General features: G+C 41.2%; 1 protein-coding gene across 7 annotated transcripts in view; it reads right to left on the bottom strand.

Moving 5' to 3' along the window:
• Positions 1-10,749: 10,749 nt before the first annotated feature.
• LPP (LIM domain containing preferred translocation partner in lipoma) overlaps positions 10,750-20,212 on the bottom strand; it is a 306,990-nt gene continuing 297,527 nt past the window's right edge. For 6 of the 7 annotated variants that reach the window (XM_083177528.1, XM_083177530.1, XM_083177527.1 and 3 more), the window contains 2 exons: positions 15,372-15,492; positions 15,141-15,278 (listed from right to left, as the gene is read on the bottom strand). In XM_083177528.1, coding sequence (XP_083033654.1) covers positions 15,150-15,278; positions 15,372-15,492 — 250 coding nt within the window. In that variant the 3' untranslated portion in view covers positions 15,141-15,149. Of the gene's footprint in view, positions 15,279-15,371; positions 15,493-20,212 lie in introns of all 7 variants that reach the window. The other variant, XM_083177533.1, reaches the window with a different exon arrangement.

Here is a 20,212-nt window from a genome sequence, read left to right as displayed (position 1 = left end):
TTTTCCAATGCTGATGTGCCCAAATCTATCCAGTTTAGTTTATAAGTCACACCCTGGTTATGCCTCCTAAGATGCATAACCTTTCATTTATCATCATTGAACCTCATTTTCCATTTATCTGCCCCCTCATTTAGTTTGTTTAAATCTCTCCTCAAAAGCTGACAGGTTCAAATGAAACCGAATATGTATGTACAGCTAATTTGCAGTAACAGAGATGAAGTCAAAAATCATTGACATCACAAGTGAGGCAAAGCACCTGCATGATCAAGGTTGTATATGTGCAGTCAACTACTTCACATATGGGTGGGGTTTAGGTATATAGGTGTGTCATTTTTTTTTACATTCATTCTATGTTACTATATGCCTATCCTAAGGAATACAGCTGTGACATGTTGATGCACTATTGGCAGAGGTTTAAGCCATTAACCATTTGAGTGCCAACATCTGCTAAAAATGCCAGCGTTGCTCACATTTGTTATATAAATTCAAACAAAAAAATGTTGTGTAAAAAATAGTATATTTCCTATATAAGGCAAACTATACAGGTCATTATGATGAATTAAGATAATTGCTTGGCAATTTTCACAACTATTTGACAAATTCACTTGGCATGCAAAGGGTTAAGTCAAGACCAGTTTTGAAAATTTCTACCAATCCAGTTGCCAGTCACCCTAACCCTAGACATGTTCCTTACACAGAAATTTAGCATAACCTAGAACATCTGGTGTGTTTATTAATAAAGCCTGATGCAAACCACAGTGGAGACAGGTGTAGATTCTTGCAATACTATACATTTTGGAATCTCTGGAAGAATGGAGTACCACACCATACCAAGTCTGCAAAGTGAGAACTTATATTGTGTGTTATGCAATGTATGATAGTTTACCTGGTTGTGATGAATTAGGGGAAAAAAATCCTACCCGTATGCCCCTGTTCCATAGTTACTTCAAGCCTTCTGCATAAACATATATTTTAAGGCACTCTGCCTTGGGGAGAGTTGGTAAATGAGAGAGGATGTCTGTATTGTCCCTGCACTATTAGCAATCTCACAGCATTAATATTATAGGAGCAGCAAGCGATTATACTTGGGGTGGCCAAGGGAAAGTACTATGTTTGCTGAACAGCTGGAAGAGGCAGACTATAGGCCCATACAGACACTACGATGTGTCACATCTTAACTACCATCGTTCATTTTCACCCTTGAAGTGAAAATGAAAGACCTCAGCATTGCAGTGATCGCTGGTGCACGACAGATGCGAAACGACCACAAACGATGCAGGTCCTTTTTCTATTGAAAAAACAAACATTGTTAACGACCATAGCCAAATTGACCTGCATGCATGGACGATGGCTATGGTCTTTAACGACCCACGGGTACGCGCATCGTTTGTAGTCGTCCATCATTCACAGTATAAACACTAGACGATGTTGAAAGATTCACCTCCTGAACGACCCTGAACGAAGTCGTTCTGAGTTGTTCAGGAGGTGATTTATAATGGGGTCGTTCATCATCATTAAGGAATCATCGTAGTGTCTGTATGGGCCTATAAGGCCCTATGAGAGACCATAGCAAATGTCATAGTGGCTACAGGATCAAACTATTAACTAATATATTACAATGGAAAAAGATGCAGACATGCATTTATTATTTGCCTTTCTAGTCATAGACTAGAAAGGGTAAATTTACTAGCTTTAAAAAATAAAGAGGTGATGTTGCCTATAGTAACCAATCAGATTCTGTCCATCATTTCTCTATTGCATCCTAGAAAATGACAGACTGAAACATACAGATGGAGTGCCTGTAGTCTTTGCAGGGCTGGTGGTGGATTCGCCACGTGCCAGCCTTCGGAAGGAGACGCGCGTGCATCCCTTTACAATGGAGCTGCTGCCGCCGGTCCATGTGCAAATGTGAATATGATGCACAATCAGACTCTACCTATTAAAATATGTGGCATGCTTATTTTCTGTGTGCGACTGCATCTGCATAAGAAACAGAACATCACAGTGTTTTCTTGGAAAAACAGCCACGGTCGCATAGAATAGATGCATACTGTACCACATAAAATTTTAATCAGGATGTGCTGCTTGTGTGTCCCATTCACATAATTTAAGAAGACGTGTTCTCCCAGTTGCTGGTGCCTGTGACCATTTGTGTACCAGCTATCTCTAGTGACCATGGGTCCAGATAACAGTATTGCTGAATAGCTGGTCTGGTGTATATAGAAATGATTCACCTCCTGGGTGCTGCCTGGTATAATCAATCAAAGTCAGGGGCTTCTTCAGAGACAGATATGCACATGTGCATTTCTGTCTCTGAAGAAGCCTCTGACTGAAGGTGGGGAAACCCGTTATTAGAAGGGATTATGCCAGCACCCAGGTGGTGAATCCTTTCTACATACACCAGACAAACTATTCAGCAATACTGTTTTCAGGACCCGTGGACACTAGAGATAGCTGCTACACAAATGGTCACAGGCACCAGCAGCTGGGAGGACATGGACAGCGGACATCACCAAAAAGGTGTGATTTTCAAGCAGGTACTTGCAAATTATCTGGCTACTCTCATGAGCTTTTATTAACACTACCTGTCTGGATTAGTTGTACTGCAGTCCCAATGCAATTGATTTATTCCACAGATAGTTGACAGATAATACAGAGCTAACCGGAATCACACTGCTTTCATGCTGTACTAACTGAACATTGTTCTAATATTAACAAAATCCAAAAATACTACTATCACTAACAGAATGAGTTGGCCTACTCCACTTTATATAGACTTTGTATTTTTAAATTTATATATGTTATGTATTATTTTATTAAGTGTTTATGGTTTCCATATGTGTGCATTTACCTGCTTATAGAATACTTTTATAATCATTTATTATTAAAGTATAACCATTAACCCCAGCGCAGCTATATATAAATTTTTACATTTCTTTTTGCACTTCTTCGGACTGAACATCCCAAAATATTGCAGCCGCAGGTGACTAGGGTAATTAACTATTGAGCACTATGTTCCAAGCGCTTAACTTCTATTATTTTATGAAGACAACACTTTGCACAAAAGAACGTTTGGTGCTACTAAGTCACGCCACAGAATGGCATGACTATAAAGGCCGTTTAACATGCAAGGAGGCTAGATATATGTGGACACATCTGTAGGCCTAATATCCAGCCATGGAGTAATAATGAAGCTATTAAAGGACAGGTAGTACTTTACTATACACACAATTTTGTGTGTATTTATCAGGCTTCCCCTATTTAGTCACATATGGAACGATTTTTAAAAATGAGGAGTTGCATTACCATCATGTAAAGTCACCCCATTTAGAGTCACATGAAAGCAACTGTTAGGTCAGGCTGTCCCCAATTACCGGCTATGTCCCTGAGATCCATTGCAGATTGTCATTCAGGGATGGGGCCTGGTGGTGGCCATTTTCTTCCGGGTTCGCCAGGGAAGCAGGGTGGAAGCATTGGGGAAATTGCTAGGCGATGCCCCAAACTACCGCCTTCCATGCGGCAGCGGGGAACAAAGCTGAAATTTTGCATGCCAGGAGAAGGTGAGCATTTTGAATAAAACCAGGCTTGCCTTTCTCGTAGGCGCCAGTTAGTGTTCTGTGTGCCAGTTCTGCTCCAGCTTGTCAGCCTGTTCCCAGCGCTTTGTCTACCTGCCTGTAACACTGGCTCAGCATGTTCCCTGCTGTACTTGGCTGGTTCTCTCCCTCCAGCTATCTCAGATAAGTCCAAGATCTCCTGCATCCATGGTTCATACTGTTTAGTGTTACATCTCTGTGCATGTTGCATTCTTCAGTGAGGACCTGGTAATGTTAGAATTATCCCTGGTTCAGTGGTCTCTGCCTGTAAGAGTATTGCTTTATTTGGTTACAGGTTGTACAACCACTATACATTGTTGCATTAGTGTGGCTGTACTCTCCATAGGGGGTGTGTGTGGCCAGTCCTTTCCAGACCCTCTGGTGCTTAGCCTCCTGCAGCAGCCTTGTCCCTTGTAACACCTGGCGGCCCTGGAGCAGGGGAGGACCTAATTCGCCCTCACAAACGTGGCTGTTAAAAGGTAAAGCCTTAGTTTGCAAGAGGCTAAAGGGACTGCTGGGCATCCGCAACTGACTTCCCAGACACTGATTCCTAACAGCAACTTACTTGGCAAGTTTTTCACCAACATTTGCTGTTAAAGTTGTATATTTTGTTTTTGCCACCCCCCTCTCAAGCTGTCTAACAACCTGCCCGCCAACAACTCTATTACAGCTCACCAGCCTTCCTCATAGTCACACTATCATCAACTCCAAGTTATACTCATTACCTACTTAGACTTAACACTCACATGAAGGATATTCTTCCCTCTTTCTTCTCACCCTGCACTTTTCTGAACTCCAGTGTTCTTCCAATCTCAGAGTTCATGATTATTGAGGACTATGGTTAGTATCACTCACTATAATCATTTTCACACTACTGGATTGTTATCCTTTTGTATTGTTTGATCCATTGTAGATTGTTTTGTTTGCTCATACCATTGTAATCTCACCTGAGCAGAGGTGGCAATATATAAATGAAAAGTAGCTATTTTCAGCCTCATTTCCTAGGCTTGGAGTAACAGTAGCATTGTAGAGCAGATTCCCTACCATTGTCCTCAAGGCACACTTACAGTAAAGGTTATAGTGATACAGTAAATATGAGCATAGGTGGCTCAATCCTGAGGAATTAATTAAGAAACCGGTCTATTCCTAAAATTGGGACGGTTAGTGTGCATTGAGGACTGTTGGTGAGAGCCCCTGGTGTAGAGGTTGGCATCAGTATTAAGCACAAGTTTATCAAGCAACAATTGACAAATATTGTATAGGTGATTCAGACACCCAATACTTCCATGTTTTACACTCTCATTGCGTGAATCTGAACATATATATAGCAAAGCGATCATAAATACATCTAAAGACATTAAATAGGATATTAGTGGTCCAGATGTGTGTACTCCCCTCCCTTTTCCCACAATTAAAGACACATATTACAATTTTAATGCATATAGAAACTTTAATGTGAAGCGTGGATATTATCAGAAACTTTACTAAGTAAAAAAATTTAATCTTATAAAATCAGATTAGAACAAGGTACAATAAGATAATAATCACAGTTTTCATTGATTAATATACCATTCTTATATCAAAATTAATTACGTGCTTTCTTACTGTCCAGCCATCTTGTAAGGGTGCCATATTGTGTTCATTACAAAAAGAACAAAAATATATCCATCCTGTTTCCTATATGGATGCCCAAATCCCTAATTTGCCACAAAATGTGCTTTAAAAACTAAGAAGAATATGAATGGCAAGAATGTTACTGAGAGAAAACATCGGATTATACTCACCGATAATTCCTTTTCTTCTTAGAGACCATGGCAGCCTTAACATTGGGATTCCATCCCTCCTCCTCGTAATTAGACAGGTTACTTTTTTCCCAGGGACCTCCCCTTCCTGTATAAATCCCTGCTCCTCCCAGACCCTGGTGTCTTTTCGAGTGTCTCCTTCCATTCCTGGGAAAAAAGAACACAAAAGGGAGGGCAAACCATGGCTGCCATGGTCTCTAAGAAGAAAAGGAATTATCGGTGAGTATAATCCGATGTTTTCTTCTACGATCCCATGGCAGCCTTAACATTGGGAAATACCAAAGCAAATAAGAAAGGGAGGGACACGAAAGCATGTTCTATAATATTTTACTTTTTAAACACACTCTGCAAAACTTGACTCCCAAATTGAGTTCTTGAAACATCTAGCTCATAATGCCTTGAAAAGGTATGGACTGAGGACCAAGTAGCGGCGTCGCACAGATCCTTGACTGATGCATTCGCCTTCAGAGCCCAGGAAGTCGCCGTAGCCCTCGTGGAGTGTGCCGAAATGATCGCCGGAACTTCTCTTCCTTCCAATTTATATGCAAATGAGATAACTTCTCTCAACCATCTAGCGATGGTCTGCTTGGTAGGTGTGAGCCCCTTTCTGGCTCCTTCCGGGATGATGAACAGGCTTCTTGATTGCCTAACGTCTTCCATTCTTTGTAGGTAAATGGTAATACATCTTACCACATCTAGTCTGTGTAACAATTCTTCTTCTTCACTCTGTGGGTCAGGATAGAATGAAGGTAGCGAGATCTCCTGATTGAGGTGAAATTCAGAAACCACTTTTGGAACGAAATGTGGATTTGTCTTTAAAACAATTCTTCCTGGAAGTATCTTTAAATATGGTTCTTCAGCCCAAAGGGCTTGTAGTTCACTGACTCTTCTTGCCGATGTTATGGCAACTAAGAATACTGTTTTCCATGTTAAATGTCTCAACGAAGTCTCGGACAAGGGTTCAAATGGAGGTCTCATTAAGGTCGTCAACACCAAATTCAGATCCCATGATGCTACTAGCGCTCTAATTGGAGGTCTCATCCTCTTAATTGCGTTACAGAATCTTATAATCAATTGTTCTTCTGCCAGCCTTCTCTCCACCAGGACGCTCAAGGCTGAGATCTGCACCTTTAATGTAGAGTTGGCCAGACCCTCGGAGAACCCTCTACACAGGAACTGTAGAATCTCTGCTGTGGATGTCTCTTGTACTGGTAATGTTACCCCTCTCCAGTTGATAAAGGTACGCCATACCCTATAGTAGATATTCGAAGAAACTTTCTTCCTTGCTTGTAGCAGGATCGCCACCACTTGGTCTGACAGACCTTTCTGCTTCAAGGAGTTCCTTTCAATCTCCAAGCCGTCAAAGCTAGAGTAGCTGGATCTGGGTGAAGCACTTGATCCTGTCTTAACAAATCTGGTCTCAGTGGGAGGGTCCATGGACCCAGAATCGCCAATCTCTGTACTGTTGAGAACCAGGATCTCCGAGGCCAGAAAGGAAGGATTATTATCACCTCTACCTGATCTTCCATTATTTTCTTTAACACCTTGTGAATCAATGGAAATGGTGGGAACACATACCCTAGTCGGAACGTCCACTGGACTGACAAGGCATCCGCTGCTGATGTTTGGGGTATCCAAAATCTGGAGAAGAATTTCTCTACCTTTTTGTTCAAATGTGTCGCCATGAGGTCCACTTCTGGAACTCCAAACCGGCTGGTTAGTTCCCTGAAGGTCTCCCCATTCAACTCCCACTCGCCTGGGAGGATCTGTTTTCGACTGAGAAAGTCTGCTAGCACATTCTGTTTCCCGGGCATGAATAAGGCTGATAGTGAATTCAGATTCTCCTCTGCCCATGACACTATCTTCGCAACTACATTCATTAGGGACTTGCTCCTCGTGCCCCCCTGATGATTTATGTAGGCCACTACTGAGGTATTGTCGGAGAAGATTCTTAAATCTGACTTCCTGATTCTTGGAGAAAAGAACTCGATTGCTCTCCATACCGCCTCGGCCTCTCGCCAATTGGATGAATTCCGACTTTCTCCTTTTGTCCATAGCCCTTGTACCGTCTCTCCTTCGGAATGGGCTCCCCAGCCTAACTGGCTCGCGTCGGTTGTAATGACTATAAATTTGGGCATCTTCAACGATGTCACCTTGTCCCTCAGGGTTGGCTTGCTCCACCATGACAGAGATTTCTTTGCTTTGTCCGGAATTGACACCTTCTCTGCCTTTGTCCATCTTCTCTTTAGGTATGGCAACACTGCCCACTGTAATTCTCTCATGTTCCATTGAGCCCATGGAACTATCCCGATCGTGGATGACATCATTCCCAAAAGCCTTACCCAATCTCTGAGAACTACAACTCTTCTTCCTGCCAAGGCGACCGCTAGTTCTCTTATCTTCAAACATCTTTCCTCTGACAGGGAAATGGTGAACTTCACGGAATCTATCATCACTCCCAGAAACTTTTTTCTTTGTGTTGGCTCCAGCTGGCTCTTTCCTTCGTTCACTAGCCATCCGTGCGACTGCAAGTGCTCCTTTACTATCTTGAGCTGTTTCATTAGAATTTGCTTGGAGGGAGCAGCTATCAAAATATCGTCCAAATAAGGCCATAACAGAATCCCCTTCTTCCTGAGATTCGCTATCACTGTTATTAGCACCTTGGTGAATACCCTCGGGGATGAGGCTAACCCGAAGGGGAGGCACGTGAACTGATAGTGTTTTCCCTTGATTGAAAACCTGAGAAATTTTCTGTGACTGTTGTGGATCGGAACATGATAGTAGGCGTCCTTTAAGTCTAGAGACACCATGAAGTCTCCTCTTCTTACTCCTGCTGTGATCGTCTTCATAGTCTCCATCTGGAATTTTCTTACTTCCAGGTATTGATTCAGACGCCTTAGGTCTATTATCGTTCTGAAACCTCCTGTATTCTTCCTGACTAGGAAAAGATTGGAGTAAAACCCCTCCATCCTCTGTTCTGATGGAACCGGCTCTATTGCTCTTATTAGTAGCAGATTGACTATGATCTTCTTCAATTCTGTCTCTTCCAACTTTGATCTCGGATTTCTTGATTCCATAAAATAATTCTTGATTGGTATCTGAGCAAACTCCAGCTGATAACCTTCGGACACTATGTTCTGAACCCAAATGTCCTGAACTGAATTCCCCCAAATGTTGGTAAATAGTAACAGCCGGGCTCCTACCGGGGTAAACTGCTGACTGTCATTGCCTGCCACCTCTTCGGAAGTTTTGACGAAAGGACTGGCGAGAAGAGGCGAAAGCCCCTCTCTGACTGTATGGCCTACCTGGCCTATAAGACTTGGCTTCTCTGAACGCTTGTCTGGAGCCTGAAGGATATTGGAAACGAGTCTTCCTATCCTGAGGTAATTTCAAGGATTTACCTCCCGTAAGCCTATGAATTAGTGCATCCAGTTTGGTCCCAAATAGGAATGCTCCTTCAAAAGGTAACGATACTAGACGGTTCTTTGAATTGGAGTCAGCAGCCCAGGGCCTTAGCCATAGAGCTCTTCTTGTGGCTACTCCAGCTGACATAGCCCTGGCTGCAAATGTTGTCACATCCAATGAGGCTTCGCATAAGAACTCCACCGATTTTTGGATCACCTCTAAATTCTTTAATAAATATTGTCTGGAGATTTTCTCCTCAATGTCATTATGAAGAGTGGTACACCATACCCTAAGGGCCCTGGCTACTGATGCCATGGATACACCCGCCTTCAAAGATACAGCCGTGGAGAAGTGTAGCTTTCTTAATGAGTTCTCCATTCTTCGATCCATTGGATCCTTGAAGGAGGCTCCGTCCTCCAACGGTAAGGTAGTGCGAGATGTAACCTCCGCCACAGCTGCATCAATTCTTGGTAATCCGCACCATTTAACAAAATCATCATCCTTAATGGGATACATCCGGTCGACTCGGAACAACTTGCCCTGTTTTTTCTCCACATTCGTCCCTTCTTTATTAATGACCTCTTTGATTACACGGTGTACCGGAAAGGATCTTGTCTTTTTCGACCTATCCTCAAATAATACATCCGCCCCCTCCACGGGAGTTACCGGATCCTCATAATTCATGGTTTTATATATATTTTTCAGAATAATCTCAACTGTCTCAAAATTGAATATTCTAGTGTCCTCCTTGATTTCACCAGGCTCATCATCGGCAACCTGTGCCCCGTCCTGCTCATCAGAAGTATTGGGATCCTCATATGGCAGACCTGCTTGATCTCTGGACCTTTTAGAGCCCTGATCCTCCCTATACTCTGTTTTAGAAACGAAAGAGTCTCTCATCCAGTCCATCAAATCCTTAAGCATCTTAGTATGACTATCACTACTTGCTCCTGAGTCCTGTTTAGGTCGTACTTCACACTGTCCACATAGTGTTTTGCCTTGTACAAATTCAAACTTTCTGTCACAGTTCATGCAGCATGTTTCTCTATGCTTTTTCTTAATTGTTTTCTTCCTAGCTCCAGTCTGTACCTCAATATCCGGCACACTATGGAGAAAGAAAGCCTGTCACTATGCTATAACAAAAAAAAAACCTTATTCCTATTAGCATAAAAAAATAACAAGGCTCACCTCACAGGGGCACTCTCTTCTCTAGTGGGGGAAGGCAGATTCTGCTGTTCCATACTGTCAAAGGACCTGAATGAACATATACCCATGAGAGATATCCTCTAAGCATATGAGGTATCTGAGTAGTAAGGAAGTGTCCTACCTTAAACCGGCTAAAACAAGTCACTGCCACTGGCCTCTCAGAAAACGCTGTCCACCGCTTGCTCAGAGATCCCTCTGCTTTCATACAAGCTGCCATAGTGCCGCCCGTCCAGCGGCTTTTAACTGTGCAGAGCGCGTCGTGCGTGCTGTTGCCGGAAATGGCGTCCCGCAATGCATTGTGGACGCTGTAGTCCTGCCCCGGCGGAAGCGCGTCACCGCCACTCTGAAAGCCTGGCGTCGGCGGAAGTCGCCTCCGGCGCTCTGAATCCTGGTGCTTGTAGTCGCACACGCTGCCTGGACGCCGCCGCTCTCAGTAGCAGTACCATGCTGGATTTCCGCAGCGGTTTAAGGTGATATACATATATGCTTTTTAAGGAGACTTACCCATCCGCTCCTGACCTTTTTACATGGACAGTACTCTTAGAGCCACGCTTCCATGTTGCTCTTCCCCATAGTGACCCCCTGTATCTATGAAGTGAGCCCAAAATAAAGTAACCACTCCTGCCTCTAACTACACAAGGAGACAGGAAAAAAAGACACCAGGGTCTGGGAGGAGCAGGGATTTATACAGGAAGGGGAGGTCCCTGGGAAAAAAGTAACCTGTCTAATTACGAGGAGGAGGGATGGAATCCCAATGTTAAGGCTGCCATGGGATCGTAGAAGAAAAATGTTTTCCTCTATCTTTGGTGTTAGTTTTCTTTGGGTTAATTACCCTACAATGAGGTTTCTGGTGTGCAAATAATCCTTGCTTTTGTACCTTCAGTGCTGTGGCAGAGCAGAGGTCAGGAACGTGTGCTTGACACTTGTCGTGGAACTAGAGGTCGAAGCATGCTGGCTAGCTCTTACAACAACTAGCAAGCCAATGGTTGCCCACGTCTGTGTTTAGAGAGTGGGCATTTACATTTCATGTGAAATGAGACACCTGACAATGGAATACACTGTAAACAGTCAAAAGTGGTTTATCAGACACAGACAATAAAAAGTGTCTTGACAGTGATTCTAGTTATTATAAACACACAGTAGTGGAATTAGAATTATCTTAAGCAATACTACAAAATTAAAACATGATGGTACAGTATAAGTACTGAACAAATATCAATCTTAGCAGCTGAAACGTATGAATGGCACACCTGTTGGCTGCTGGAAATGCTAGAGGACAATGTGAATCCAGATCAGTTTGGCAGATGCAGGTTAATTGAGAGAAAAAACTAACTGCCCAAAAATGTCTGATAGATCCCAGCAGGTATGAGGTTACAGTATGTGCTACAAATGAACAGAGAGCATCACAAAATGTAATTTTCACAAATATAAAATGTACCTCCAATGATACAAATGCATTGCTCCTAACAAATATACTGAGTTTAAGTGCATTTTTTTTAAGGATAATTAAGAGCACAAGTGCCATTGCTGTAAAATTAACAGCAACAGGCCTGTACTATGCCACACACCAATCACTTGATCAGCGAATGAAACAACTCAGATCCCCAACCAGGAAGTTATTTAAAGGCAGGTTTCTGTTTAGTGACACTTACAAAATGGCAGAACATTATAAACAAGGTTTTATAAATGTTGCATTATTGTACTGTTGTAATGATTGCTCAGCACTATTGTGGTTCTGGTGTGGAAAGTTACTCAAAATTATACTGGGGTTCTCCACAACCTAACATTAATAATAAACCAAAGAAAGGTAATGCAACATTTTTGAAACAGATATGCTTAGAAACAATGAAACCTATGTTTACAATGTAGTGGCACATTCACAGGATCAAGTAGCCAAGAGCTTGCATGGACTCGTTCTAAAATAGTTTTTACTTACTTAAAAGTACTACAATGAAGTTAATTCAAGTTTAATAAACAGGCACATAGTTATTATCCAATGTTTATAGGTTATCCCAAGTTTATCGGCACATTCATACATAATGTACAGTATACAGATTTTTGGAGAAAACTGGGAAGAGAATACAGTACAGTACCTTATTCTGCAGCTAGAACATGGTTTTATTTTTTTTATTTTATTATTGATTTGGGTCATTCTCTGAATATGTAATTAAGTATCAGGGATTTCAGCGGTTTTTCATTTACATTTCTTCTATTCATTATAATATACCTTAGGGTTGCCTTATTTTGTGAACCGTTAAAAAGGTTGACATTCTATTTTGTGATATCAAGTCAACCAATTTGTACATTTGGCAACTATGCATTATGGGTGACAGAAGAACACACAGAAGATTGTTAAGTTGTCTATAAGCATTAGGGAGTATCCATTTTCATGGTTCGAGCTGATCTTTGAAATGTAACCAATCCACTCACTACAAACTACATAAACCGAAAGGAAATTTTCAGACAGTTTTTTTTTTTTTTTTTATCGGATTGGTTAACAGAATAGACAGAGTTTTTACTTGCACAAATAACGTGTTTATACTGCAAAGCAATTACGGTTGCAAAGTAGTATTTATTTAATCTTCCACTGTATATGAATCTCCTGGTGTAACCTTTTTTCCATTTTCTGATGTTTTGGGTAATAATGAGAAGAATATTTTCAGGTGATTGCATAAAATTTTGCACCAGCTGGAGACATACTTTCAGATCACATCTCTACATACAGTAATTGTACAAAATTAAAAACAAACTTATCTAGATTGATTGGTCTTGGTTGTAAATACAGCAATCTGGTGTGTTGTACTTATGGTTTTATGTTTCCCTAATCAGTTGTAAAGAGAACCTAAAATACCACATGCATATGGTAGAGCTCCTTTTGGGACACTGTGGCCTTTATGCTATACCTTGTTGGCAATGGGGACTGTAGAAGCAGTGTAAGCACTTCCACAGAACAAGCGGGTATGGGTCATCGTGCCGACCACTGAAGATCGACACATGAAATAGGACATGCCTAAGGTCAACATATTTGGAAGGTTTACACAAGCATTAGGTCGGCAGTCAAAAGGTCAACATGGGGTTTTCACTTTTTTTGTCCCGAATGTTGATATGGTCATCATCTAAGTGTACCGCGTCACCTTGCATGGCTCGGTGAGCTCGCCATGCATCCTAGTGGATGGTAGGGCATAAAATACCGCCTGTCAGCACGTCTGCCCAAAAAATAAATAAATGAAATTCATGTCGACCTTTTGAATGACCTAATGCTTGTGTCGACCTTCAGTGCAATGTCCATAAAAGTAAGATGTGAGACTGTAGCTTACATTCATTAAGAAGTCATTCAAACACTGACAACATGATCAAACACACAAGCCTGCTCCTAGGAATGTGTTTTGTAAAGAGAACTGGACAGATTTTGATTGTAGAATGCCCTCCCTCCAAACTTACCCTGCATAGAATACTATAGGGTAATAGCAGATTCTATATGTAAATATGTACTGGCTCCACTTGTGAGTGGACAGAGGCTAAAGGAAGATCTGTCTGGGAGTGAGCAGGAATACACTGAAGATGGGCTTGCAAAGCATGGCTTGCATATAAAGCATGTATTACTTGGACAGTAATTCTGCATACTTAGCACAAAAGGCATTATGGGAAAACATCCTTTTTTGACAAACCAGATAAGTCCTTTTTAAATTCACTACACAGCTGCAAAAGAGTATTTTCAGTTCACACTTTTGTAAATATATATGGAAATTTGATATAACCACTGGACAAAGACACAGTATAATATAGAATAACTCACTTTTCAAGTAAGCTCTTATAGAAAAATATATGTATATATTATACTTCTCTTTATAAGGAAACAAACATGCATCTCTCCTATCCATAGCTCATTGTTACAGGAGCTTACATGGCGCTTACAATAAACTATAAATCTCCCAAGTCTAGGAAACACATTTGGATAAGGCAAAGTGGCTGCAGACACTTGTTTATTTATGGTCTGCTTTTAAAAGCATTTTAAATTTTATAGCATTAAACCCAGCTGGAAAGAAAGCAAAGGAATGACTGAATATGTGCACGTAACCTACAGCTCCAATGGCAATCACAACTTTATTCTTTGGGGTGGGGGGAGGGGATTTGGGAAAATCCCTTTATATCCATTTAAGAAATTTAACCTAAAATTAAATACTAAAGATCAGCTGCAGGATTGGGCTCATTAATGCACTGCATTTTGACCCTATTCTATATCCAAAAGCTGCAATCTATTAATGTCTTCCCAGAATGATGTTTACAGTACCTACTTGGATCCTGGTTTAAGTATTCTGACCTGAACACTATTTAGTTATAAGGCACCTTGCAAGCTTGCATATATCTGGAAAGTACAGTCGGAACACAAATAGTTTTCTATTGTCAAGTTCAAACTGGGTGACGCATGATATTACCTGGGAAGAGAGGAGCGTCTGCATATTCATAACTACGTACCACCGATAAAGCGCAATATATCCGCTTAGAAACAGAAAATGGCATCACCCGCAGCCACCAAAGTGTGTGCTAAGAAGATAAAGCAAAGGCGTAGAATAAAAATATGAGTGAACGACAAACAGAACCACTTCTCTCAACGTAAACAAAACTGGTTCTAAATATAGGCAAAATAAGTGGGGATCAAATATATATATGTTCATACATATATGTGCTCTGCAGATATTTCCATACGGCCCCTATACTAGCTATCACAGTGAGATGGGCTTACTTACTCACCGTGTCAGTAAACAAGGCCTTTATTTGCCAAAAATGAAAATTCATTGTTCATTTATTAACTTTAAAAAATATATTTTATAAGCTGCTGCTTTCATGGTCATAATGCGCTTACATTTAACCCTATCGGATCAAGGATATATGAAAAAAGTAGGATTACAAATTCCTCTGAAATTGAAGAAAAATACAATGTTTCGTGCTGTAAAGGAAGAGCTAGTGAAATAACTAGAAATGTGAAGCCCCCAGTCAAAGTGCCGCTGAAAGGGGAGTCCTTACATACAGTAGGCCTGGTTCCTAAATCCATCTGACCATTAGTCAGGTGCTGATTGGGTTGAAAGGAGCAATGAAAAAGCAGTAAGGACGATCCTAACATTCATGAGAAGGTGCTATTCATTCACAGGTCGGTGCTGGACTTGGCAGTGAGAGCCTGGATACGAGCAGAGTTACAGGACTTGCACAGGATGTGTCCGTCCAGCGGGTAGCAGCCTTGATTCTCCCCTTCCGAAAGAAGGCTTCCACAGTCCTGTAAAGCAAAGTTACATATTATTGCTAATTCTGTTCCAGATGTGTGAAAATGTAGAGAGAACTCAGCAGATTTCATCCTCTGAAAGCATACCTCACAGCGGTAACACTGCACATGGAAATCACGGTCCAAAGCTACAATCCGAACAGTCTCCTCCTGGCCAGGGGCAGGCATTATCGGTTCCTTACATACTGAGCATCTTGGGGCAAACTTCCTAAAATAACAGGAAGAAATAAGTTATATATTGTAAACACATGTACAGCGCTATCCAGATAGAACTTCAATATCGACATGCCCTCGTCATTTTATTGTATTAAAATGAGCTTATACATCGTACAACACATACATTTATTATCACCTGATGATAGGCCTGGGGCACACAATATATTTGGCTGAAGCTCCAGGAGACCTGTTCTTTTCTCCTGCGAACACCGCCGGTGATCGCTAAGTCAGTACGGGGAGTGGGCAGCGACCCCTAAAATTATGCAAATTGAGGTCATGGCACTCAACCCTGCTCCCTATATCTGATGCCCCCTCATCTGCGGCCCTGTCCCTTTTTTGTTGCAGCTGTGAAGTCCCGCTGTAGTGGACTTGGAAAGTAGGGATAAGGTCTCTCCTGTGTTCTGCAAGCAGATGACTCTGTACTGTACTTTACTGTGTTCAACTGGGGGCCAATGTTTTATTTTTGTGTTCTACAGTATTTTTGGCATTGTAAAAAAAATTTTTTTCAAGTCTGGGCAAATGTGTGTGTGTGTTTCTGCACATGGAGGTTTGATAGTCTACCTTGGCAATTTCAAAATCTTGTTTGATGTGCCATGAGCCAGAAAATCACTATAGTCTATTATAAACTTGTAAATGTTTTTATATATCAGAAACTGCTTTAGAATTTGAAGTGTGATTTGTAATAAATACAGACCATCAGTTTCCCAAACGCCATTACAGTCCAGGTTTTAAAGAAATCCATGCTTGAGCACAGGTGACTGTAACCAAGTCAATTTGAACATACTGGACAGCTATAAAACTTGGATCATAATGGTGGAGTTTGGGAACCTCTGAATTACTACATTTATTCAAATAATTTTTAATGTTACTGTTCTTACACATCCTGCAGTAGAATAGCCTGTTCTTCCAAAATACTCCTATGCATTGCTGTAACCCTGCTATATGCATATATTAGTTTCAGAATAACCAATCTCACTTCTTTAAAATCTCAAAATTTGAGCACATAATAACCATATAGGTCAAAATACGACCATATATTTTCCAAGGGCACAACAATCTGCAGTGAATATAGGACAACTCGTATTTCTTTTTTCTAATGGTGTCTATATATCGTATATATACTGTATACAAATAGCATTTACTGTATATCTGTTTGCATCGAACCACTTACTCTTTATACAAATTGTGACTTACTGAACCGTAAGAAAATAGATGTATTGGCAACAGTATACAAAATAACATAGTAGACACATCCTTTGAGACCTCAGGATTTGAGGACATTTAAATAAAGAGAGGGATCAAGAGAGAAAGTCAGTTTTAGGAAATTCTTATCGTGCTAAACCAGGATTTAAACACACCATTCAGGGATTAGGGGGATTAGGGAGAGAGTTTTCATTTCCCTGTCCACAAAATAAAGATGTTGTTCACTTATCTAAGTAAGAAATACAACTTGCTCGCAAAAAAACAAACAAAGCTGGAATCCTAAATTGTTCAATACAAAGGTGTAGGCTTTATCACATTAACTTGCATATATATAGGAACAGGAAGTTGTCTTTATAAAGCAGGTCAAGCTTTTAAAAAGGACGAGAAACCTAAAATGCAACTTGATTTAATCAATCTCTTGGCTCATCAACTGTACCAGTACCAACTTTAATAAGGTTACTGAAGTCCAGTAAATAATACCCCTTTTCCACTAATGCCAAAATACTGTTTTTTTTAAATGAACACACATCAACCCAGAATTTGTCAGTTGAAATGGCTCCACCCAGGAAAAGTGCAGTGTAGAAGTATAATTCATGAGTGTCCCTGATTAAAGGGATAGTATGGTATAAGTCTAATCAAACATCCCCTTGACAAATAGCCACATGGGACACAAGCGCTCTCGTGTCTAGTTACAGCATCCGTGGGAGTCTCTAAACACACATCTGGCTCTACCTGGCTTTCTCCACTAGACACGTTCCCTGTGCCCTCTAACAGTGTTGCGATGTCCTCATCACGCTCTCTCCTAGCAGCTTTTCCAAATGCGTTTCACTTTTAGCCATATATTATATGTATATGTTATCTTGTGGCATAGATTGTCAGATCCCGTGGGCCATCTGCAGTAGCAGAGAGAGGCTCAAGTGGCTGGGAGTCTCCCACTGCTATTACAGCAGTAGTGTCTGTGTTTACAGATGTGTCCTCATACATTTTACATCAACAAGGCACACAGTGGGAGAGGTCATTCATTAAGTGACTTACACATAAGCAGCTTCTACTGATTAAAATGATATGCAACATGACTATATTCTGTGATCATGCCTGTATCTGCATACAAAACAGAACGTCAAAGTGTTCTCTAGAAAAACACTGTAGTGTAGCATTTTATAGGCAGATACAGCAGCGGTCCCATGCAGACCATAGGCATGCTGCATATCATTTAACTTGTGCATCCTCTTTGCATTGTTTTGCAAAAATTAAGCATTTTATTGAAAAAAGCCACACAAACACACAAATCAAGAGGCAAGATTTGAGAGAGCTTGTCATATATGCCTCTGTGACACTGAAATAAGCAATATATTTAAAGAACGATACTGCACTATCTGCGGCCCCTTTTTGTTCTGCTTTCATATAGGATTATGTACTTCCCTTGGGGAAGGGAGAATAGCAGAAGAAAAAAAAATAGTAGTACATGTAAAGGCCCATACACACTGGGCGACTGAGCTGAAAGTCGCTCAAAACAGCAGGTTTGAGCGGCTTTCAGCTCAAAGCCACCCAGTGTGTATGCCCCAGCGATGAGCGCTACTGCGCGCTCCCGCATCATCGCCGGGAAAGGCGCTCATCTGCTGGTTATACCAGGTATAACCAGCAGATGAGTGGCTTTGAGGACGGCTTTGCATAGAACTGTGCTATGCAAAGCCGTCCTCCCCCATCCGTCGGCGCCGGGCAGGGGGAAAGACTCTCAGTGTGTATGTACTGAGCGACTTTCCCCCCAGTGATGAATGCCATCATCGCTGTCCATACACGCTGGGCATGGCCGCCCAGTGTGTATGGCCCTTAAGTCAAAATTAAGCCATTAAGGTCAATTGAGTGTACCAACATACTACAGATGTTGCCACGCCAATCGTCACAAGTGAAATACATGGTGATTGGTACAATCCCGCTGCTCATAGAGAAGTATTGAGCAAATACTGTTTACCATAAACCCTAGGGGGTATATAAGAAACCTTCAATAATATAAACATTGCGTGGCATAAGAAATAGCTGCCCCCCCTGTAATATATTGACAATAAATACATTCCTGCTCCCACAGAACTGCAGAGTTGACCTGCATAGATATTTAACATACGTATAAGATTTGCACTACACTGTACCAACGGTCAGGAAGAAAAAAAAGAAATAAAACGTTCTATTTTTCCAATATGTCAAACTCTCTTGCACTGAAGTACATTCGTTTTAGATATTGGTTGGATAATTTTTGTAAGATGTAGACCTAATTATAGCCAAGATATAGTACACATTATATACTCTAGAAAATTAAAAATTAGAGTAATTAAAAAGGTTATCAGAGGTTGTTTAATACAGAGGTGAAAAAGCAATTTGCTCATAATGTGCTAATTAAGTTGTTCACGCTCTCATAGTCCTGGAGGCTGCCATGTTGCCTAGAACTTCACAGATAGACAAGTGACAGGCCTGCAGATCTGCTCAGCATGAACACAGTCTGTATGTGATATGAAGCATCCATTCTTGGCTGGGTGTTGAGGGTTGAGAGATTACAGGAGTATTTTTTTTCAAAATCAAACTTGCCTGTACCATCAGTGGACAACCAAGTAAAGTTGATGCTTGCGGAAGCACAAGCAATGACATTTATAAATGTCATTATGGTTGAGGGAGGTAAGGGACCTACTGTTCTTCTAAATTATTGTTTGTAAAAGTCTCCGATGACAAACATGTATTGCATCACTGGCTACAAGCGACTCACAGATATTTCCAATGCTTCATTTCAACATTTATACTGTATAGCACAAAAAAGTGTGTGACTACAGAGTCTGCAAATGTTACACAGCCTGACAAGCTGCAGCAGTAGTTCTTCCAGAATGATGTGCCAGGAACATGTACTATTTTGGCTCAGCGCCTTACAGGCGTTCCATGAAGCAGCCATACTGTGCAGTCTTGCTCATTAGGATTCATCCTTGTCATTGCATTATAAATATGAGAAAGATGTCTGGTTTGTGTAAGAGAGCTTTGTTCAACTATATAATGTCAGTTTGTGAAGATAGTTTTCGGGAGCAGTCTTAAGCCATTTCTGTCAGAGCCCGCTAATTAAATATTCCCTTGAATATGAAGACAGGCCAACGAGATATAAACGTACAGATGTCAGTATTGATCTCCTGTAGTAACTGAGGGGTGTAATGTGCAATAACAGCCACAGAAACTCTGTGCTACACTTACTAGGTCTTAGTATCACTTAAATCTTGTATGCACAAGAAAAACAACAGAGTACAACAGTAAAGGTGCCCACACACGCACCGATCCCGGCGGTGCAATGCTATACGATGGGGTGCGCGCTCCCGCGGCACCCCATCGCACAGTACAAAAAGTATGTGCTGCACATACTTTTTGTACTAGCTTTTTCTAGCATAGCATCGCATCGTATGCACATCGTATGCACAAGGCATACGATGCGATGCTAGGTGTGCTAGTTAAGCCCACAACGCACGCCGGGATCGGTGCGT

The sequence above is a fragment of the Crinia signifera genome, chromosome 3 (genome assembly GCF_055691185.1).
Source record: "Crinia signifera chromosome 3, ASM5569118v1, whole genome shotgun sequence".
Taxonomy (NCBI): Eukaryota; Metazoa; Chordata; class Amphibia; order Anura; family Myobatrachidae; genus Crinia; species Crinia signifera.
Note: the sequence above shows the minus strand (reverse complement) of the source record. Positions and strands in the feature narration are given on the sequence as shown.